The sequence below is a fragment of the Humulus lupulus genome, chromosome 2 (assembly GCF_963169125.1).
Source record: "Humulus lupulus chromosome 2, drHumLupu1.1, whole genome shotgun sequence".
In the NCBI taxonomy this organism is placed as follows: domain Eukaryota; kingdom Viridiplantae; phylum Streptophyta; class Magnoliopsida; order Rosales; family Cannabaceae; genus Humulus; species Humulus lupulus.
The window spans coordinates 146,960,363-146,983,998 of record NC_084794.1 but is presented as its reverse complement, the minus strand read 5'-3'; the positions used below and the strand labels follow the sequence as shown (position 1 = coordinate 146,983,998).

At 37.5% G+C, this 23,636-nt stretch overlaps 1 protein-coding gene and 1 pseudogene across 1 annotated transcript; both read left to right on the top strand.

The window, feature by feature from the left end:
* Window positions 1-11,016: 11,016 nt before the first annotated feature.
* On the top strand, window positions 11,017-13,165 carry LOC133814828 (serine/threonine-protein kinase BSK5-like; annotated as a pseudogene).
* An 8,721-nt stretch (window positions 13,166-21,886) lies between these two features.
* On the top strand, window positions 21,887-23,311 carry LOC133814827 (uncharacterized). The gene is made up of 3 exons (XM_062247739.1): window positions 21,887-22,165; window positions 22,440-22,712; window positions 22,784-23,311. Exons 1-3 carry the CDS (start codon window positions 21,887-21,889, stop codon window positions 23,309-23,311), a joined length of 1,080 nt encoding a protein of 359 aa, XP_062103723.1.
* Window positions 23,312-23,636: the final 325 nt, after the last annotated feature.

Genomic DNA, 23,636 nt, shown 5'->3' with positions numbered 1-23,636 from the left:
AATCCTCATTTTTATGAAGGATTCTTTTCCTATAGCTCTTCCAAGTTTGTGGTAATTTAGCCACTATAGCACCAACTTGAAAGGCTTCGGGAAGCTCAATCTTTAAAACTTTCAGTTTGTTAACAATTATTTTCAATTCATGAATTTGTGGAAGAACAGGTTTATCAGCAAAAAATTTGAAATCAAAGTATTGAGATATCAAAAACCTTTTGGTAACTTCCTCTTCCGCCTTGAACTATTTCTCAAGTGCATCCCATATCTCCTTGGCCAATTTGGTCTCAGTGTAGAGGTCATAGATCGGAAAGGGCATTGAGGATATGACCCCTACAAAGGAGATTGTCCTCCTCCCTCTTCCTTCTTTTCTCTACCTCCTCGGGGGTGTCTTTGTCGGATGGCGTTGGGAGAGGTTCTAGAGTAGATTCTAGAATGTAGGCGATTTTGAGTGTAACGCCCTACTACCTTAGAGCCGTTACTAAGTGAGTTTAAAACAGAAATTGTGCATTTAATTGACTCAAAGTGGTTTCTAAAACCAAAAGTGTGATTAAACCAGAGTTTAAGGCTGTATTCTTTTAAAATGGTCAACTTCATTGAAAACGTTAAATATAAAACATCTGGGATCCCAAAATAAGGTTTACAAAATGTTTACAACACCAAAATAGATTTACACTTGATCAGCTATCAAAAGAATGGTTAAATACAGCCATATACAAAATGCCCCCAACCAAAGCAGTCGGGCAGGCCGAACATGTACGCGCCGCCCCCACGCTCTCCATACTCATGGCCGGTTGACTGACTCCTTGCTTTTACCTGCCACACGGAGCACCCGTGAGCCGAAGCCCAGCAAGAAAACCCAAATAACACATAACATATGCAAAACAAATAGCTGGCAATAATTCACTGACACATAGGAAAACCATCATAATAAACAAGTACGGCCATGCCGCTCCCAAGGCCTTACCAAAGCCTGGAGTTTCGGTTCTCACCGCGAGGATAACTCATGTATCCCTTGGGTCCCACCCTGAATATAAGCATCCCATGTGCTGTGTGTTACTTTCGGCCCACGGCCGCCCCGGCCTACGCCGTACCCGGCCTCTGCCGCTCATTTCATCATAATCACACATATAGTACATTCAAAATAAACATTCACACACATCACGGTTCATTTAAGGTTAAGCATTTGCACGTAATACAATCCGGGGCCACGCCCTACAATCACACAGTGGGGCCATGCCCTAAACTCGGGTGTTACGGTTTTCTTACCTGTATTCCGTGCTTTCCGATGCACCACGATCACGAGCACGGTCCACAAGCACGAGCCCCTCCGAAATCCTAGTCACAACACACATAAAATACTTTCAATACTAACCAAGCCTAGAACCACTTCCCGGGACCAATCCCGCACTCCCGGGACCTCTAAATCCATAAAGCAAAGTATCGGAACCATCCCCCGAGTCCCCGGGAAAAAGCCCCAAAGACTCAACTTTTGGGCTGCCAAAATGGCCTAGGTCCGCGGCGCCCAGAGCCCATGCCCTCATCCTGAAGCCTCCTCGCGCCGCGGCGCCCAAGAATAGGGCCGCGACGCTCCATCGCGAACCCAGAAAATCTGGGTTTTTCCTGCATTTTCCCCGAGCTTTAACCTCTCCAAATCACCCCAAACCAATACCTAAACCCCAAAACTCAAATCCAAACCTCATATGAACAATCTAACATCCTATAAACACTAGAATCAATTCAAAACATCAACACACCCAAGATTCACTCCTATGATTTCAAATTTCAACAACTAACCCCAAAACCCAACAATGTTTAGCTTAGGCATTTTAATTCCTTAAATCAAAACAAAATCCATACTTAGATATGTATAAAACCTTTACCTCAAATGAAGAATCCACACAAGTCCTTGATCCCCTCCTAGACTCCCACTCCTCCTTCTCTTCTTCTTCTTCTTCTTGCTTGCCCTAGCCTTTCTCTTCTCTTCTTTTCCTTCTCTTCAAATTTTATCAAGACACTAAATGCCCAATACTCCAAACCGTGCCCCCTATATCCCAGCTGCCTTTTGTCTATTACCCTTGCCAAAAGACCAATTTACCCCTCCTTACTAATCCTTCTAAGCTAAACCTTCAAGGGTACTTAAGTCTTAACACTTTCATTTCAATTCTACCACTTCCTATCTCAAAACTTGTTACTCACAGCAGTTACAAATGGTTACCAAAACACCAATAACCAATCATTCTTTCTAAACTCAACTTATAAGATTCCCAAAGTACCCCTGGGCTCCTCCCGAGCCGGGTACAACATCCCGTCGTGACTTTTAGACTAACTGGCTCTCTAGGACCGTCTCGATGCGTGCATCCTGATAAAACATCACACTCACATGGCACAATTCACATAATACAATTATCACAGTTATGCCCTAACATGGCCAAGTTACAATCATGCTCATTTTAAGACAATCAGTTCTACATGCAAACTGATTCACATAGTCATGCATCTCAAATAATCAAATAGTCATATAACGCGCAATAAATCATAATGATGCATTAAACTTAATAAAGTCACACACAAAATCCCATCATGCCCTCCAGGCACACTACTCCAGGCCCTTAAACCTTAACACTGAATTTGGGTCGTTACATTGAGAGTGGTCAAAAGGAATCTCACCTTGTCTTTCCACCTAGTGAAATTGGACCCATCAAACCTATCCAACCTCACTAGGTCTTGATTCATGATTTTGATGGTCTCACCTTTAATTGAAACAAACAAGGGTAAACTTTTGAATGTTAGGAAAATATGTATTGCCTCAATGGAAATAGGTAAGAATATTACAACTCTAGGCAATATATTACAAATAAATATAGATTGATTAAATAAGGTAACAACTCTATAACTGAAAGTACAAATAAACAAAAGAAGAAGAAGAAGAGAAGAAGAATAGAATAGTGAAAATACAACTCTAAGCAAAAGATTACAAGTAAAGTAAAAGTGTTTGGAACAAAAGAAGAAGATTACAACTCTAAACAAAAGTTACAAGTAAATAGAACAAGAGAATGAGAAGAAAAGCAATAGAATAAAAGGGAAGATAATAAACACAAGTAAACTCTCACTTACACAACCTAAGTGAAGAGGGTTAGGGATCACCAACTTGAACAAGGTTGAAAACCTTTGTCCAAAAGCTTATTTCCCCCTAGCTCAAGCACTAAGGGATCTTTCTCAGATTTTGGAAATGCTTTTTGGAATTATCAAGCCTCAAGGTGTTTCTAGCCAAGTGCTCTAATGGATAGAAATGTTGTGTCTTTCAAGTGAGCTATAGGCTCCTATTTATAGAGTTTAGAGACACCCTTTGAATTTCAAATTCCACAAACCCCCATGGCTGTTACCAATGTTTAATTGGATTAATATGGAATTAAAAATGAGATTTGGGAGTTATTTGGGTTTTTTGAGCCGTTCAACAAAGATTGAAAAAATTGAAAAAAAAATTGTCAGTTTTGGCCTGTGGCCGCAGCCAGAGACATTGGTGGCCGCGGCCACTACTCTCTGTCCCACTGGCCGCGGCCACTGACCATTTTCAGCACTTAAAAATGTGATGTTTTTCCAAACGGTTCCAAACCCTCCCAAATGATTTTGTAACTCCAAAAACACATTATTGGGGGTTAAAATCATATCTCTAACAGTCATTTAACATATGGTTTTATGAAATTCATCTCAATATTGTGTAACACCAAATTTACACAATAAAGGGTAATATTTGGAAGTTACAAATTTGTAACACCAAATATGTTACATTATTTGGATATATCTCATATATCTAAATATTGTAACTCTCTATTATATGTTACAATATGTGACACTCTTTGTCACACTTATTTAATCTAAAACATTATATTATAATATAATATAATATTACATTATATTATAAAATAATATAATAGTTACTAGACATGCTTAGATGATAGAGTAGGCGTGCTTCAGTTTTCTTATAATTTTTTTTAAAAAAATTGCCTGAATTTGTTTAACTGTTTTCTTACCAATTGTTTTCATTTGTCAATGCAGATGCTGTTGGAAAAATATTCAGAGCACGCAGCGAAATTGGTGTGGTGGTCCCATTATTTTAGGAACAACAACAATAAAAAAAATTCATCAATCATATAAGCAATTTATATGAACAAGAAAACATCCAAAAACATTAAGATACAGTATTATTAATCATGCAACATATATATAAATATATTGTATATATAACATATAAACAAAAAAAAATTCAAGAACATAAACAATTACCTCTTGAAACTGATCAAGTGTCCTTGAGTCACTTTGTATATTTTTTTATCTTCCTATCCAATGCATTGAGCACTTAAACCGCAATCTTTCGGAGTGTTCTCTACAACTCAAGACGTGTGTGGGCACATAGAGAACATGGGTTTGTATTTTAGGAATCATAAATATTTTTCAACACATGAAAACTTGGATTATGGTCTGAGAATGACTAGAATAAAGAAGAAGAAGAAGAAGAAGAAGAAAGAGTATTTTTCTGACAAAATTCTGAGAACTATTATGAATTGTGTATTATGTTGTTTTGTTGTGTGTTTTTTCTTCTTCTTATATATCATATGTATAGAGATTTATATTACCTTATTATTCCTAATAATAATAGTAATATAATAATATTATCATAATGATGGTAGGATTTGATTTGATTTAGGTACATATCTAATTTACCAAATTTGAAAAAAATATTTTCAAATTATTAAATAATTAAATAAATATAATAAAAACAATATTGATACAATATTAGTGTAGTCACACACGCATGGCACAGTTCTTGGACTTTGTCATGCGTGATTGTGCTATGCGTGGACTGCAATATCATTTTCACGGATATTGCATTTTTCTTTTATTTAATTATACAATTAAAATTAATATTCTACAAAATAAGGTATTTATCTTTTTAAGGAAAAGATGACAACCATATTTCAAGATTTAAATTTTAAATTCAAAATTCAAATTGATGATCATCATTATCATCATCTTTTAAAATTCAATAAATCAAAAAACTATTTTTTACTTACCAATTTTATTTTCTCCCACTCAAATAAAATAATTAATTTCAAAAATTAATTTATTTATTTATAGATATGAATTTCAAAATTTTACATATTTAAATTTATAATATATTTTCGAATATTAACAATTAATTCCAAATTAACTGCTCAACCCCAAATATCATATAATTGCATACTTGACCTGAAGAATAAAGTTCTTCTTAAATTCCCAAATTACAGTTATACTCTTGTATCAACCCTTATGTTGATATGGTGTTGATAGAGCCACCCTGGGGACCTATGGACCTCTAATATCAAGCTCCAATAAATATTACATTATTAATCAAAGCCCTTTGATTAAATAATCATATTTATTAATCTCATGATTAATCCACTATAAATATGAGATTGAACTCTTGATAACTACAGACATATATATACTGAGTATTTTATTAAAGAATAAAGTGTCCATTGATGTAGTCATTACATACAACGTTAATCCTCTATTAGTGGTTCATAATTAAAAGGGAATAAAATTACCGGTTTACCCTTTTAGTTATATCTTGTTCCTATAGTACCATTGACATTACTAGTGAAGGTTGTGTCATAACAAGTTTGTGACGTGAGCGTTCATAATCTTTTCAGTTCCAAAATCCAACCCAATAGGGAACCATTATTCAATCTACAAGAAGGTATAGATTCCATATATGTTAAACTACGTCCCCAACCATATACATCATTGAGTCCTCAAAACTATTGTTCTTAGCCTGATCATTCTGACAAACCTTAACGCATGAATCAAAGGATCAGATGACATATATAGGAGTTCATAGCAACCTCAGGATTAAGATCATTGTGTATATGATCATTGTTTGATGTGTTTGATTAATACTATGAAATGATATTTAAACAAGTATTAACAAATCACATCTAGTCCAGTTCTACATACTCTCAACATACAAAGTACATCCACTAAAGTATACTACTACACTAGTAACCCAGATCTAGGTTACATATTTTCATAATACTAGTGGACCATACTAGCAATAATTAATCTAAAGATTTCATAACTTTATTTTACTGCGAACCATTTTAAGTTTATTATCTTAATTTTGATCCTCTCATTCCAATATAAGAATAAGACCACATAGATAAACTTTAGAATTTTCTGATATTTACATAATATTATCAATAAAATATCGGGCATAGTCTATATATATGATGCAATTAAATTATTTATTTCATTTAAAACATTTGTCAACTACAATTCTTTTAAGGGCACAATTCCCAACAATCTCCCACTTTCCCTAAAGAAAATTGAGGCATATATTTTAATATGTCAATCATATTATCCTGAACGATTTTTTCTAACAAAGTCTTTGTAACAGTTTTGTAAGAAACTGTTTTGAAGTTATCTTCAAGATTATTACATCAATTATGCAAAATTGTCTTGAATTAAATGATACCTCATTTCATGTGCTTTACCCTTTCATGATTTCTAGTTCTTCTAGAATAGTTGTATCTCCATTGCTTTTGCAATGAGATACTTGCTGTTTATTCTAGTTTGAAACTCTTTCCAGAATGACAAAGAACTCACTAAATCAAATATCTTATTCAACTGCTTGTAACTGTTATATTTTAGCTTTTGTGGAGAAACATATAAATCTGAAATGTAACACATTTCTAGATTAATGTGTATGCTCAAAAGTTATGGAAGTTGATTCTGATATCAATATTTGAATATTTAAAATCAGTTCATCCTTTGGGATTTTAGGTCTCTGCCTAAATGCATATACATATAATCTCTATTATGTTCAAGATACTCAAAAATAAGTCTTTATAATTATTCAATGACTCAATCCATAATGAATTTACTACTTGTGACTATTCCCACCGTTTAACAAATGTCAAAACATAACATTCGATACATCAAACAGTCTATCACTGAGTTGTAGGAATACATGTCTCATGTGGTGTTGACGGTGAAATCTCGTCAACGAAATTAGACCGGGAAACTCAAAGGTAAGTCAGGTGATGTTTATATAAGAACTTAAAATAAACTTTAAGGAAAAGTAAACACAGATCAACAATGGAGCAAGCCTTTGTATATTTCTCAATAGCCTCTGCATACAATGAATCTTCCTACCCCCCTCAATGTTGAAGAGGGGTTCCTTTTATAGGGGGCTCTAATGGCCCCTGATACATTGTGGTCCATGGGACCAATTTGTACACAAGTACGCTATCGGAGAGTGGTATCAGATGTAGTGCTGTCAGCTCTGGTACATGGTCAGAGTTTGTGGGAGCACCTCAGCTTTTGTACTCGGTTATGCCTCCACTACTTGCCTTGTACGGGTGTTAGAGATGGGCTGGTGAGGACCACAACAGGTACCTCATTTTTACGACCACTACCTGTCTGGTACGAATAGCCTGTCCGTACTCTGATTCCTTCCGACTTTGAATGAACCGCTATGAGGCTTCCCCACTTCATTCTCAAGGGTGTGTGAAATAGGTTCTTGACCTTACCTCACGTTAGACCCCCAGCAAGAGTGGTGTCCCGTCATCAGCTCCTATCAAGGGGAGCGACTAAGCCCCTCCAACGAGGCCCACTATGTAGGCAACTCTTAGTGGAATGGACATGACGTGCCGAGGTAGGGGTGTCTCTCGCGAGCCCCTAGCGCAACGTGGGCGAGGCGTTGGCCTCGCGAGCCCTTGGCGCGGTAGGTGCGCGGGCGAGGCGAGGACGTGGTGTCGGCCTCACGACCCCCTGGTGCAGCTGATGCGTGGGCGAGGCATTGGCCTCGCGCGGGGCACTCGGGTGCGCGCGGTGTGAGGCGAGGCGGTGCCCCATGTGGGGCTGTCGAGTGCGCGCGGCGTGAGGCGAGGCGGTGCCTTGCGTGGAGCTGTCGGGTGCGCGCAGAGTGAGGCGAGGCAGTGCCTCGCATGGGGCTGTTGGGTGCGCGTGGCATGAGGCGAGGCGGGGCCTCGCGTGGAGCTGTCGTGTGCGTGCGGCGTGAGCCGAGGCGATGCCTCGCGTGGGGCTGTTGGGTGCGCGTGGCATGAGGCGAGGCGAGGCCTCGCGTGGAGCTGTTGGGTGCGCGCGGCGTGAGGCGAGGCTGTGCCTAGCGCGGGGGACGCGAGGCGGGGCCTCGCGTGCGTGGCTGGCGTGCGCAGCCAAGTTGCCACACGGACGGTCGCGTGTAGTGAGACCCTTGTGGCCTTGGTAGGCACTCATGCATGTTGGACACCCTTGCATGGCGAGGCTCTCGGGCCTCTCGGGGCATCCTCTTTAAGGCTTCCTATGAGACATGGGTTGCGGGGAAAAATACTGGGTCGCTTTGATTGCCTGGGGCTGATGAGGGTTAACCTCCATATTTTCCCTTAGTGGAATCTGAGCATCCACATATTACAACCATGGACTTAGAGATTTTTTCTTTTTGATGGATTTTTGGCATCCACATCTAGTCAAAGAATAAATTGACATTTATTATTTAGATAATACATTCTCTGAAGTGAGAAGGCAAAAAACCTTTCTTGGATTTTGTAAACTAAAGCATTTAAGCTTCTTATCTATATAATTCACTTGAGACAGTGCCTAAGAATTGTTCTTTCATTCTCTATAGATGTGAATGTATAGAACATTCTTGGCTTTTCTAAATCTAATATTTAGAAACGTTCAACTAACCATTTCTTTTCTATTGACAATTTTGCTACATCATTCTCAATGATTAGAATGTTGTTAATATTAAGAATAGAAATCACAACAAAATCTTTCTGGTCGAGATCTTCAAATGATTTTTTCATGTTAGCCATTACGTAAATACTACTTAGACATCCATTTAATTTAATCTCATAATCCATGCATAAAGCAGTGGACAAGAGTATGTAAACAGATTTAAGTTTGGTTATAGTAGAAGATATTTATTCAAGTAATAAATTCATCTTTCTGTTCATAGCCTGAGGCTATTAACATAACTTTGAAAAGTTTGTGCGTTCCTCTGTTCTCCTCTTCATCTTGAATATCTTGTTTCAAACTGAAGTTCAATGAACTTTAGTAGGATGTTCAAGAATCTAGATGATATAGAATTCCAAATTCCATTTCTAGATTCATGGTCTTTCAACCATTTTTTTCGTAAAAACTTTTTCATTTCATATACTAGTATGTGAATGAAGTATAATTAGATTGTGTTTCACAATTTAATTATCTTTACATTTGTAATGGAGTAGTTACTAACTAACGTTCCCACTACAACAAGGCATTATAGAATTTGTGATATTCTTTGGTTATTTCATTGTTAATTATCAGTAACTTACTTACTTGACTTGCAGTCATTATTTCTAGTACAACTTAACTAGAAAATATTGTTATTATAATAATAACGCTTCACTAAAGTAGCATTTAAAGAGATACAAACTCTTTTGTAGTCTTTTATGATTATTAAACTGTTTCACTAAATGACTCCATCAAATTTTTTCAATTTATTCACATAACCTCTTGTGAATCCCAACTTCTATGTGTTTGATGTTGTACAATCAAACATGTACAGAGTACAACAAGTGTTAAAATTATAGAAATAATAAAGACGATAATGATTAGTCATTATCCATTTAATCTTATCTAATAAGATTATGTTCCATTTCCAAAATACTAATTTGCTTAGTAGTCTAGTTGTATGTGAGTTATGTTTGAATCCCAAGTTCACATAAAAATTACTTGAATTCCAAATTCGAGTTTAGACTTTCTTTTTATCAGATCAAAGAAGTCTCTAAGTGACTTTACTTTGAATGTTGCATGAAAATTTCTAGAAATTTTCTTTGCATTCAATAAAGGTTAAACATATCTAAAATAAATGTCAATCAATATTGACTTACCATTATTTCTTTTAGCTTTGAGCATTAAAAGGTTCAACATTAGCTAAACTATTATGTGATTTTTGAGCCTTTATTAGAGAAAGGTCTTTTGGTTAACTTTAATTAACAGACTATATAAACAGGGAGAGAACCATTGAATGGTTGCAATAAAAGACTATCTTTTATTTGTTTTATGTGTCTAATTAATTACAAGTCAATCAAAAAATAATTCACATATATGTTTCACCTAATTGTGATTGGAATAAGATGTCTTATTAAATCTATGATTTGCACAATATTAAATAATTCATAATTATCATTTATACTCATTGATGAAATAGGTGGAACAAGTATATTTCAAAAATAAATTTTGAATTTTTTATTCAAAAGAAATACCAAACTTGTTTATTTATCAAATAAAGTAATCTAAAATATATTTTCTAGAAAGAATTCTATAACTACTTTAAAGAAAAAGAACTTATTAATTTCTTTCATAATGAAAATCAACTATTTCAAAATGACAAAAAATTTAAATTGTTTTAAATGAAACAAAATAAATTTCTAAACTAATCTTTTCTTTATTCAATTGTCTTCATCATTTCATCTTTGCTTTGGTTTCAATGCAACTATTCTTTTCTCAAAAGATTTCTGCATTCCTAAAAACAAGAACATATGAAAAATATTATTAGTGGCACTACAACATTTTTTACCAAATATTACGGCAAAATATTACATAACTTTAGAAGTGCTATTAATACATGCCAAAAAAAATACACGGACACATTATCGGCGCCAAATGAAAAGTAACAGGCGCCAAATGAAATTTTACTTCACAAATAAAAAAGCAAAATAAAAAATGAAGAAGGGTTTTCTCTATTCTCTCGTTCTCTCAGTCTGAATCCCTAATCTCTAATCTCTCTCCCTATTCTCTTGTTCTCTATTCTTTGAATCCCTAATCTCTCTCAATCTCTTCCCTCTCTCCCTTAGGCTGAGACCCTTCATCTTTGAGCTTCCAACCCATTCCCCTTCATCTTGTTCTGTCCGAATAGTTGAGCCCAAACGTCATTCATCGCTGATTTTAATGGTAAGGTGATGGTGACGAGGTGTATGCCGTCGGGTCGAGGTAGATATGGCGTCTCAGAATTGGATTTCGGGACGAGAAGGTTTGTTTATGGAGGCGGAGATTCGAATTGGAGGGGTTGTAGGATTACGGTGAGTTCTTCGAATAGGGATTCCAATGGCAGAGGAAGAAGTCGGAGTTCGAGCTCGAGTTCGAGCTCGAGTTCGAGTAACGAGTCTAGCTCGTTTCTTTCTCAGAGCCAAACTTATGCTCTGTTGAAGCACCAAATGGAAGTGGCAGCAAAATCTAAGGTCAGGGTTCGGGGTATTCTCCACTCTTTCTATTAGGATTTTATCGGATGCCAATCAGAGAGTTATGTGTTTATATGTTTTGGAAGTTATAGGACTATGAAGAGGCTAGGAGGATTCGCGACTTGTTGAAGTTATTCGAAGAAGAGGAGCCGGTTTTGTGACTGAGAGAGTTATGTATCGGAGCACGGAGAAAAGGCTCCCAATGTTGTTTACAAAGGCAAGGTTGACGATGAATTTTATATTGCTGTGAAGCGTTTCAATAGGTCGGCTTGGCCCGATGCTGGCCAATTTATGTTTTGTGCTCTATTTACTCTGACTCTTATGGAGAAAGAATGTGCGTGTTTTGATGATATTGTTTGGCTGGTTTTGTTGATCCATTGTGCTTGTTTTGGGTTTTCAGGAGGAAGCCAAGACGGTGGGACAGCTGCGCAGTGAGCGCTTGGCAAATTTGATTGGGTGTTGCTGTGAAGGCGATGAGAGACTCCTTGTTGCTGAGTTCAGGCCTAATGAGACTCTCTCTAAGCATCTTTTTCATTGTAAGGTGTCTCCTCCTTTTGTCTGTTTTTCTTTTTTCTCTCCCTCTTCGAGTTGATCTTGCATTCAAATTTGATGGTTACAAGGTATTTGTCGATGGGAAAACATATCAAATTTAACAATATATGAATGAAGATCATCGATTGGTTTTATAATTGGAGAGAGTTCTTTATTTCTGGTGCACTTTTTGCTCTAATCAAATTATGCCCGCCCCCTTAGGAATTATCTCAATATAATACATACTTTAGGATCTATAAAAGGGAAATGAATTGAGTCTTTTTTTCTTCTTTATTTAAAGGATTCATTTATGCACCATAGGCATATAATTGATTTTAAAGGTTATCTATTTTGAATTGTAGGGGATACCCAGCCTATGAAATGGGCAATGAGAGTCTGGGTGGCTTTGTATCTGGCACAGGCCTTAGAATATTGCAGCAGCAAAAGGTGAGCACTATATCATGATCTTAATGCTTATAGAGTCTTGTTTGATTAGGTACTCTTCCTTTTCACGCTTTCTCTGTTTCTGAATTTTTTTGTGGCTAGGGTGTCTCTGGTAAGCTATTCCTATTTTCTAAAACCCTGAACTTGACAGGATGGTAATCCAAGACTCTCCTACTTTGGTCTTATGAAGAATAGTAGAGATGGCAAGAGCTATAGTACCAACCTGGCTTTCACCCCTCCGGAATACTTGAGGACAGGTACTAATCATGGTCACAGAGAGTGCAATCTTCATTCTTATAATATAACTTATGTTTACTTTTGCGAATTTCTAAGTAGCTCATAATTGATTTTGTATAATTTGGACAACCAGAACGATGCCTTTCCCACCACATATATAAATTTTTTACAGAATCTTTCAACATATTGCACAAATTTATTCAAATGGAGCAATAATTAGTTATTCATTTTCCCCTGCCAGGAAGAGTGACATCAGAAAGTGTGGTTTACAGCTTTGGAACCCTGCTACTTGATTTGCTAAGTGGAAAACACATTCCACCCAGCCATGTAAGCTTTCTTTTCTTTACAAAGCTATATTTAAGGGGGATGGTTACACATTGACTTTCAGGTGAAACTTTTAACCAACGATAGTAGTTCATAATGTTTAAGTTCGCTTATAGTTGCTGCTATTATGTCTTTTACAAAGAATGTAGTGAGACAAATTTCTGAAGAAAAAAAAATGTTTCCTACTTGGATTCTGATTATGATGCGAATTATGGTCATATTATCAAAATAATTTTAAGCTAATGAGATATATCTAATTTCTTAATTTCCTTTCCCAACAGGCACTTGACTTAATACATGGTAAAAATATTTCTATGCTGATGGATTCATGCTTAGTCACCTGCCCCCTTCGAAAAAGCTTATTCTTTTAGGATTCAAATTATTAGTTTCTACTTCATTATTTCGTTGGGTTTGAAATAGAATAGTAGTTTTTCGATCCAAATTAGTAGTTTTATACAGAGTTATTGTTTTTCTTAATGTAATTTACGTTTTTCTTATTGTTGGTTGTGTCTGTATCTTTTCCCTTTTTCCTTAAGAATGGAGATTTTGAGCTAATAGTGACATCTAAAAGTTTAAAACTGATTCTGGGATTAGGGGAAATCAAGAAGTTTAAAAGATATACAAACTTAAGCTTTTTGCCCTAAAATAACTTTTTTGTTTGTAGTACATGTGCTTTTGGTTCAAAAGTTGGGAAAAGATGACAAATTTAGAGTGAAATGGGAAAAAGCTAGGATGCATTGTAACTTTCATTTATGCCCATATGAAAGGCTTGGACCTGGTATTTTATGTTTCTGTGTGCACTGATACTACTAAACCAATAGTTGGTACTATTGGTTTCACATTAAAGACAGTGTTTTCCCTGCCAGTAAAACAGGCTTTGTGCTTTTGTTGAAGTGATGTTAAAGTGATGTTTGATTGTTTTCTAATGAATTACTCCTATAATTAGACAGACTTGATAAGCTTCTAACATAAGTGATCAAATTAGAAGACTTGCATAATTGTTTCTTTGTGTTTACAGAGAACACTTTGAGGAAAATGGTTTGGAAAAAGATCCAACAAGGAGCTCTCACGATATTTCTTTGACCGGCCTTATCATCAACAAGGTATATTATTTTGACTTCAATGAGGTTATACTGCAACAAATGGATTTTATGGGTTTGGTAAATGTTTTGATTTAGTTTGAGATTGAGTTTGAAGAAAAATAATACAGTTTTGGTTTTTTTCTTCTGTTTATCTGGATTTATGGCTTGATAGAGATGATAATGGGTTTTAAGTCTCAAATACAGTAGTTTTAAGGAAAAACTGAAGTTTAGGTTTATATTTTTGCATTGAATAGTATTTTTATTTTTTTTCTATGAAGTTTTAGGAAAGATAAATACAACATTTAAATTTGTGATTAACTTATTTAGTTCTAGTTGGCCAAATTCTTAGACAATTCACAGTTAATGTAATAGGGTGTTCATGTAAGATGTTAATGATGTTGGGTATTATGGTCTTGCAGCTAAGCTTCTATGGAGGGAGCTAAGCTTCTATGGAGGGGTGCTGAGTGTTGGAATGAGTGTTTAAAGCTTTTGGGCATTGCTGAAGCAGCAGAAGCATCAATGGATTCTGACCAGTTAAGCTCTGGAATTTCAGATTTTGATACTCACTTTCAAGGCCTCATAGTTCAGAAAAGGTCTCTTTCTCTCTCTCTATATATATTTATATAACTGCAGTTGTCTCAACTTATTTCTATATTCTATTCCATATTTGTCATTTGTGAAATGTTCTGTTTTAACTAGTGTGAAGTATATGGTTGTTGTTGATGAATGGAATGCACTAGTACATAATGGAAAACTAGGCGAATAATGCATTTACAATAATGGAAAACATTATTGTATTTGTGTATACAATAATGTTTTTTGATTTGATAATCTGATATGGGAAATTAGTAAGGAAAGATGCTTTCATGATTCTTGATGGTGGTTTTGTACCAGGTCAGCTCAAATTATATATTTCGCTTCTTTGTTTCTTTGAGTATTTCTTCATTTTCTTGTTGCCAAGGTTATTATTTTCTTGTTTCTTTGGGTTTTCTTTAACTTTTTGTTTTGTTTTCTTGATTTATTCAGATTTTCTTTCAAAGCTCCATTTTACCTTTCCTCTGTTTTTTCATTTCCTTCTCTTTCTACTGTTTTCTATTTTTTTTCTCCATTGATTTAGATACATTCTCTATGCCTCAATCTCTTTTTGCTAAGTAATCCCCCATTGATTTAGGTACGAGTAATTTTATTGATTTGATTTATCAATTTTGAAAAACTAATTAATTGTTTTGATAAGGTTCAAGGAGTATTGAAAGATCCAAAATGTTCATGGGGTCTTGAGGTATGTGCATCACTTGAAATAGATTTTTATCAATTCCAATTCTTAAGTATTTATATTGAAAAATTCAATCTGACTTGGCTTTTAGGTTTTAGTGCTTTTTCTTGAATGAGTTTTCAATTTTGATTTTTACTAATATTATGTGCTTAAGATGTGCACATTTGGATATATAAATATGGAGATTTCTTTATTAATAATAGGACAAATCCATAATTCATGTGTTTTGATATGAAGTTGAAATTCTGCTCTTGTATCCAACTCTAGTTTCTGTTGGTGGTTATAGTTAATTAGTGTTGGAAGATTAGGATAAAATATGTTTGCACATTTTTTGTATATTAGTGCACATTTTTTACAGTATATTTTGGACTTTATTACAGGCTCTCCCATCGATTGGCAAGGAAATAGTCGAAGTTCTGGATATACTGCCGAGGTGGTTTGATTTACAACACATGTTTGTTGAAGGTATAGTTTATTTATTTATTTTTCAAGATTTTATATATCTTTGATTTTTTGCTCTCTTTAGGTGCATTTCCTTAATATTTAGTTCTATTTTTGACATGGATAACAGGTGCTGGAATTAAGTATTTGTTAGAATATAATGATATCTTAATTATTTTTGGTATTTTTAATGTTAGATGATAAATTTTAAAGTTCGTAATTAAAAGATGTAAAAAACTTATGATGAAGAGTGCCTAAGTAAAGTAATGCTCTCTTATGATTCCATATATGGTGAAATCAAAGTGTTAGACAGATCTTTCATATGTTAAATTAGTCATGGTTTGTTTTATTATTTGGTTTTGAATAACAAATATGTATTTTATCCGTGTTTTTCTTTTGTTTGAATAAGGTGTCAACCTATTTATATACTCTTGCTATTTACAATTTTCTATTCTGTTCTATACAGAAGCTGAAAGCTATTGTAGGAACTATCATTGATACATTAATAATGCCATTTTAATCTAAATTAGAGTTTATTTATTTTATATAATTCCTGCTCTAGTTTTTTATACTATTCTTCTTGATTTCTCATGTCTTGATCTGGTTCTGACATAGCAGTCCTTCAAGAAAATAAAAAAGTGAAACTCGAGTAATAAGGTGAGATTTTATTGCTGAAATTTATAGCAGTACTTGTTTTAAAAATCTTATGGTTTGGTATATTTGTGGACTTGCTGGTTTATGAATTCGCTTATCTAGATTTTTTGAAGGTATGGTTCTCCTGTGTTTTCTAAATATACTTGGCAACAACGAGTTGATGCGTGCACACTTCAGGTGTCCTCTTGCTTTTTATCAAAGATTTTCTCTTTGTTCAGTTTCTAGGAAGAAGTATAGTAATGTTTATTTTACCAGCTTTACAATGGCATGTTGATTTAGCACTAAAGCTTGTGTGTTTGTTATCTATTTTATTTTTTTTATGTATTGTTTCAACTAGTAAATTGTTGAAACAATAAATTGCTGCTAGTGTAGATATTTCAACTTAGTAGCTTACATAAGTACCCATGATTTCTCTCACCACTTGTTCTTTTTCTGCAACTCATAAGAACGAGATTCATTGGCAATGACTACTAAGAAACTAAGTTGTGATAGTTAAACTTATTGAGAGGTAACACCTTTGTTCCCATAAGTTTTCTTTCATTTGTAAATCCGGTGTTCTTGATTTTCTTAGTTGTTCGAAGCTTTTTTTTCTGGTTTTGTTGCTTGTTAATTAGGAATATATATTTTGATTTGTTTTTTGAAATTGATTTGATAATCTGATATGGGAAATTTTGGGGAATTTTAGTTGGCACTTCAGATTTGATTGGCTTACAATATTCTTGTACAGTTAAAGAGTATACAAAATTTGAACTAAAGGGCTTAACTTTCTCTTGGTACTTTAGTTTTAATATGCAAAATTTGAAACCATAGACTTCAATTTGAGTCCAATATGGGCTCCTTTCTGACCACAGGGATCTCAGCCAGCATATTTTTGGTTCATTTTATAGTAGTTCGAATCTACCTCACACAAAAATATGTTGAATAACTTGCAGCATTGCTAGAGAGCTTGATTTGGAGGAATGGACTTCCAGGACTGAAACTGCTAATGTGCTGCATGAGCCAGTATGTCTCTTTTCATCTCATCTCATCTCATCTCATCTTGCAAGTCATTTATAATTTAAGTAGTTTCTTTTTCTCTAGAGTTAATTATGAGAAATTCATAAACATTGTTTGGTAAATAAAAATTGTATTATTCTGCTTTACTAACTCTGTTAGATCATTCCTTTTATTCTATTAACTTTCAATTTTATACATGTTGACTGTGAATTTAGCCAACGACGTGAGAACGTCAACTACGACAACCTTCAAGAGAATTATAAACGACAACAGACAGTTTTTTATGAACGGAAGTAAATAACACAAGGTTTTTATAGTGGTTCAGCCCCGATGATCGGTAATAGCCTACTCCACTTAGAGATTTTATTACTATATTCACACTCAAGATCAGATGAACCTTGTCAACTGAGTTTCTTCAGTGTGAGATACTCTAGAATACAAAAATGGGTTTTTCTCAAGAACAACACACTTTCTCTCTCTAGAATACCGATTCACTCTCAATTTTTTGCCAAAAGTCCTTTTACGATCCTCCCAAGTCCCTATTTATAGACCTGGGTTCTCAACTGATATCCCCTTTTGATAGGGATATTCCATTATTTACCTAATATTTATATTACAAAATAAACATTCAAAATATAACTGATCCCTAATTTCGAGTGAGGATTGAGTGATTCCCGGATGCTTGGACCAATTCTCACTGAAGTAGTTTCGGGCAGTTTGACGTAGCTTCTCATGCATGTTGACTATTCTTCAAGCTTTCAAGCTTTACGTAGGTCAAAGGTGGCATACGCATGGCTATCCTTGGACCAAAGGCCAACTACACTCGAGGTATACTTCTCCATTGTGTCCGATCGGACACAATGGTTGTCTTCTTTGGCTTAAGGTGGTTCAAACCATCTTATTTGACTCCTTCAATCAAGGTCCAATATGACCTTACACTTTGCACCTCGGACCAAGATGGTCCGAGCCATCTTCTTCCTAGCTTATCCTCGGACCAACATGGTCCAAGCGCTCCTGCAGGCGTCTTGCGCGATCGGGGGAGGTCATGTGCGATCGGGGGAGGCCTTGTGCGATCGGGGGAGGCCTTGTGCGATCGGGCATAATGCCCCTTGGACCTAAATGGTCCAAGCTTCCTTTGTTTAACCAAGGTGCGATCGGGGGAGGCCTTGTGCGATCGGGGGGAGGCCTTGTGCGATCGGGCATAATGCCCCTTGGACCTAAATGGTCCAAGCTTCCTTTGTTTAACCAAGGTCCGATCGGATCTTGGTCCTCTCTCTTCGGACCTAGGTGGTCTGAGCCACCACCTCTCCTTGGATCAAAATGGTCCAAGGTACTCATAAGTACCACGTCCGATCGGGCACACATCCTTCTCCTTGGGCCAACTAGGTTTGAACCCCTTCGCTCAACCAAATGCTCGATCGGGCATTAGGCTTCTCTCCTCGGACCAAGGTGGTCCGAGCCACCATCTATTCCTCCTTGGACCTGAATGGTCGAAGGTACCTCCTATGTGTATGCTCGATCGGCCACTATGTGGCTTTCCCCTTTTGAGTAAAACTTGAGCCTTATTCTTTTTGAACTTATTCGAGCCAAGCTTAACAAGAGGTCCCCTAAGCTTAGGTCTGATCGGACCTACTGTTTTTATATCTTGAACCAAAATTCATACCTCCCTTTCACTTTCTTGGTCTTGGCACCAATTTAATTATAGGGGTCTTTAAACTGAGGTCTGAGCCAAGCAAACTCAAAGTTCTCCAACCTTGGGTAAGCCTCCTTTCTCCAAGCGACCCCCAGTCTAAATACTCTCTTCGATTGGGCGTATTTGGCTTGACTCTCTGTCCCATTCCTTAACTAATGTATTAGGCCATTACCAAGCCAGATCACCCTACTAACTTATGCCACGTGTCCATTTCACCGCCACGTCATTCTTTTCAAATTTTTGGGACAACATTTGCCCCCCAAGTTTATTATATGATTTATTCACGTAATAAACTTTTTCTTCGGCTGACGTCATTATAAAAAATAATAACTGTTCATCTTCATGCAGCAGACCCACGATGACTGCAAAAATCCACCCATGATCGTGGAGGAAAGATAATCCCAGAATACCAGAGGTTCAAAAGTAAATGAAAAACCCACTTTTTTCCCTTCAAATATCCCCACTTTACATTCTCTTCTTCACACATACAAAAAAAAAAAAATAAATAAAAAATATATTCTAAAAACCCTTCATCTTCTCCCTTGGCCGAAACCCTCTCAAGGACTCCCTCCTCTTGCCGACTTTACAATCTTCAAGGGGAGCTCCTCATCTTCAAGCATCCTCCAAGCAAAATCAAAGCTCTCCAACCTTGGGTAAGTCTTCTTCTCCATGCCTCTTAGATTGCTACATTTTCTTTTCTAAAAAAAATGTCATGGCCGAATATGCTTGTCCCTTGGATGTTCTTGAAGTTCTTGAATATGTCTTGTTCAATGTGTTTGCTTGTGGTCTTGATAAGGTTTGTGGCATGGGTAACCCGAATTTTCCCTTAAGCTTTTAGGAATTTCAAGACATTTTTGGTATTTTGACATAAACATGAATATGGGTTTTGAGGGTTTTGATAGTGTAATGTAATGGGTTTTTAAGAACATGAAGAAAACCTTTCACTTATATGTTTTGATCTTGTTTTTTGTTTATGTAAATGATGGAATGTGTTTGAGACTAGGGATTTTTAGGGCTTTGTTTATTTGGTTCGGATTCAAGGTAGGCAAAGTATGCCATTAGGGGTCATTTTTTACATAGTTTTTTGCCCAGAAATTCTGGGCATAAGCGAGTGGTCCGATCGGACCACACTTTGTCCTCATGGTGAACTCATGTTCGATCGGGGATGATGAACCATGGTTCAAGCTTGAGGCGTGTATCTCTTCTGAACGAGGTGAGACAACCACTTCCGATCGGGCCTTGAAAAGTTTCAGATAAGTGTGTGGTCCGATCGGACCACACGCTCCTTCCTTTGCTTTTAAGTGCCCAGATTTTTACTAGTTAAATCCGAACTTCCCTAGACACCAATGCCCAGTCGAACCTAACTTGTTGCTGCTGGCTAGAAGCTTTGGAGGCACGAGGCACACCAGGCGAACTCTCGGGACCAGGGTGCACACCTCTCCTCGGGCACGCTACGCCCGATCGGGCGTTCTGGAGGCTTGCGCGAGGCTCGTGAGGTGGCGAGGCAGGACGTCTCCTGGCTGGAATGTGTCCGATCGGACGTGTCACAGGCGCTTTGGGGTTAGGCTCGCATGGAGGTAAGGTCGAATGCCCTCCCAGCCAAGCTATGTACGATCGAATGCATAGAACCTCCCTCCTGAGCTCAAAATGTGGTCCGATCGGACCATACATACTTTTCTTAGGCTTTGGCCTTTTTTCCTTCCAAACATGCAACCAACCTCTGTATGTTAACTGTGTACATAAGGAACCTAGCCTTATAGGAAAATCCCAAAAATGCCTCCTTCTACAAAGTTTAATAAGTTCAATACTTTAAGTGCCTTTTAGGCACTTTTGGGCATTAAAATTATTTTTTCCACATGCGCTATATTTTTATAACTTGGACAAAATTTTCCAAGTATATAAATAATTCTTATTTTCGATGAATTTTTTCTGTATGGTTACTCACCTCCCCATTTTTTATTCATTTTTGCAGATGAATCGCTCTGACTATAGGGGAGGTGACAATCATACGGACTCCGAATCATCCGCCCCGCAAACAATCGAGACTCCCTTGAATAGCGATTCCTCACCAGGCTCGTCTATTGGTTACACTCCAGAGGATCGTCTTTGCCGCTTCAAGCAGATCCTCCCTCGCTCAGCCTTATATCTTCTTCACGAGGAACAATTTCTTCGACAGGCTTCTCAGTCGACGATGAGGGTGAAGCAATCTAACAGGCTCCCTCAGGAACACGATCCGCAGGTTGCCCGCAGAGCAGTACAGAAGGTGGTAAAGCGCAATCAAACCTGCACTACCACAGCTTCAAGAAAGCCTTTTCTGAAATTTGCTACTGCGATCCTGGATTTGGCTGTTCAGAAGCCACGTGATGAGGGAGAAGAAGAACCCTCCTGGTTCGTTGCCGAAGCCTCAAAACTTAATCCCGCTCTATTCCAGAAACACATTGAAGCTTTAGGCTTGAGTGGGGCAAACATGACGTGTCCGGGCTCGCATCAAAGAGCCAATAGGCCCGGTGGAAGGTACTGTGCCTGGTCCAGGTACCATGTACAAGCTGGAGCAACACTCCCGCTGCACATCTATTTCCGGTCCGTAGCAGACTACTTCAACATCTCCCCATTTCAGATCACGCCGAATGGGATACAGGCACTCTCTGCGCTGTATATTCTTTATTTTCTGAATGGTTGGGACGAGCCCACCCCTCATGAGGTGCATTACCTGTTTGATCTTCGGACCAACCCTTCTCATAACAACTCAGGTTTCTTCCATTTCTATCACAGGCATAGGGGGGTTACATATCTCAATGGCATCTCCCATAAGTCAAACGCCGGGAAATATCATAAGGAATACTTCCTCACATTGGATATTGAGGCCAACAACTTGGCTTTTACGCGCTCGGGTCCGTTCGAGCGACCATTGCCCACTGAAGGGATGTTTAGGCGGGCCAAGAAATTGGCTAACATGAGTCTTAAAGAGAAGGATGTAAAAAAGTTGGTCACGTTGGACCTTCTCCAGATGGTGAGTCTGGTGCCATGTGAGCAGGATCTGGTGGTGGAAAGTACCACCGGGGAGAACGACACGCCTGGTCAGTCTACCGAGGGCACAGAGCAAATGACTGATCGGCATTCTCCTGGGCCTTCTCCGCTTTCCCGTAGACCTGGCGACTTAGTCATTAGAGAGCCTGATCCTCAGCGTAGATCTACTATTCCCGCTCAACCTGGGAAAGGAAAAGCTATCCAGGTTGAAGGGGAACTTAGCTCATCCTTGGACGACGAGGATGAGTTCCTTGATCAGATCTTCAACGCAGGTAACACATGCTTAGTGAAAATAGGCATATTTTTTATAATTGGTAATTAGAGAGCATCACAATTGTAGTATACACTTGCATATGTTTCATTATGTTTATTTCTCTAACAATCTTGTTTTTTCATCCTTGGCAGATTCAGACATGTTCAGAGATTGCGTTGCTTCAAAGAGGAAAACTGGTGATGGAAGTGGCTCTACGCCTCCACAGAAGATTCAGAAGGTAGTACCGCCAAGTCAAGGGAGGCAACCTGGGGGACCAACTACACTTCCGCCATTGACCCCCTCTTCCCTTCCTCCTTCTGCGAGCCTAACTCCTACTCACCAGGGTAGTTCGAGTGAGCTTTTTCGTGCTGTTAGCGACCTGGGCAAGGGGCTTCTTGAGGATATTGGCCGTGATGCATCGACGCTTCAAAGCCTAGACTCCTACCCTCGACTTAGTGTCGAAGTTGTCTTGAAGAGAGGACTCGCTCAATTGATGAAGGTAAGCATTTTTCCTCGAGATACTTTGTTATTAGTATTTTTACTTGTATTAACTTTTTGTCTTTCATGCAGTCACTTGTCACCATTGGTCATGCTCAGCTTCGAGCCGTAGATTACAAGGAGCTGATCAAGGTGCAGGACGATCAACTGGTGGAGGCCAGGTCCAAGCTGGAGCAAGCAGAGAGAACTATAGCTGAACGGGACGAGTCTCTCAAAAAGCAGGCTCAAAACAATGCTTCCTTGACAACTCAATTGGAGAAGCAATCCCTTGATATTAAAGAGTTAGTTCGAGACAATGAGAGGTTGATTAGCGAGAACGAAGAGCTGAAGCAAGAAAAAGAGCTTGACTTGATTCGCTTTGAGGATGCCAGTTTTGACTGCTTCTATAAGGTCTGGAAGCTGAACAAGCCTCTTAATCTTGATTGTTTCCCCAAGGAGGCCCAAGCAGAGGATCTTGCCAGATGTGAAGCAAGAGCCGCTGAAGAAGCCGCTAACCCTCCTGCACTCGCCCCAACGTGCTCTGCTATATCATTTCGAGCGAGAGGAGCATCTGATGCAGAGGAGGGAGTCGATCAACCCTCTAGAGGAGCTCGCCTGTGACTCCCTCTCGTAGTTCATCACAGTCTACTTTACTTTGTATTTTGTTGCTCGAACTAGTGAGCTATTTTGACATTTAGCACTTTACTCTTTCCTTGTTGACAATTTCAAACTTCTAAGTTTTTATTGTGCATAGCAAAGTTTTTGGATGCCTTTAATTTCACATGAGAATTTAGTTTTTTAACTTAGAAATTTTTACCATTCCATAAGTTCACACCAAATATACTTCCTCATGCTCTTATTGCTCTAACTTTTTATGAGCGTAAATGTCTTATTACACGAATATCAGTTTTTAACTTAGAATTTGAAAAATTCTAAGTTACTTAAG

What these genes read in the sequence shown, in the direction of transcription:
- LOC133814827 (XM_062247739.1), top strand. Translation starts at nt 21,887, where the DNA reads ATGAGTCTTAAAGAGAAGGATGTAAAAAAGTTGGTCACGTTGGACCTT. An exon ending in GGAAAGGAAAAGCTATCCAG is followed by an intron (nt 22,166 to 22,439) that starts GTTGAAGGGGAA and finishes ACGCCTCCACAG; the next exon opens with AAGATTCAGAAGGTAGTACC. An exon ending in GACTCGCTCAATTGATGAAG is followed by an intron (nt 22,713 to 22,783) that starts GTAAGCATTTTT and finishes TCTTTCATGCAG; the next exon opens with TCACTTGTCACCATTGGTCA.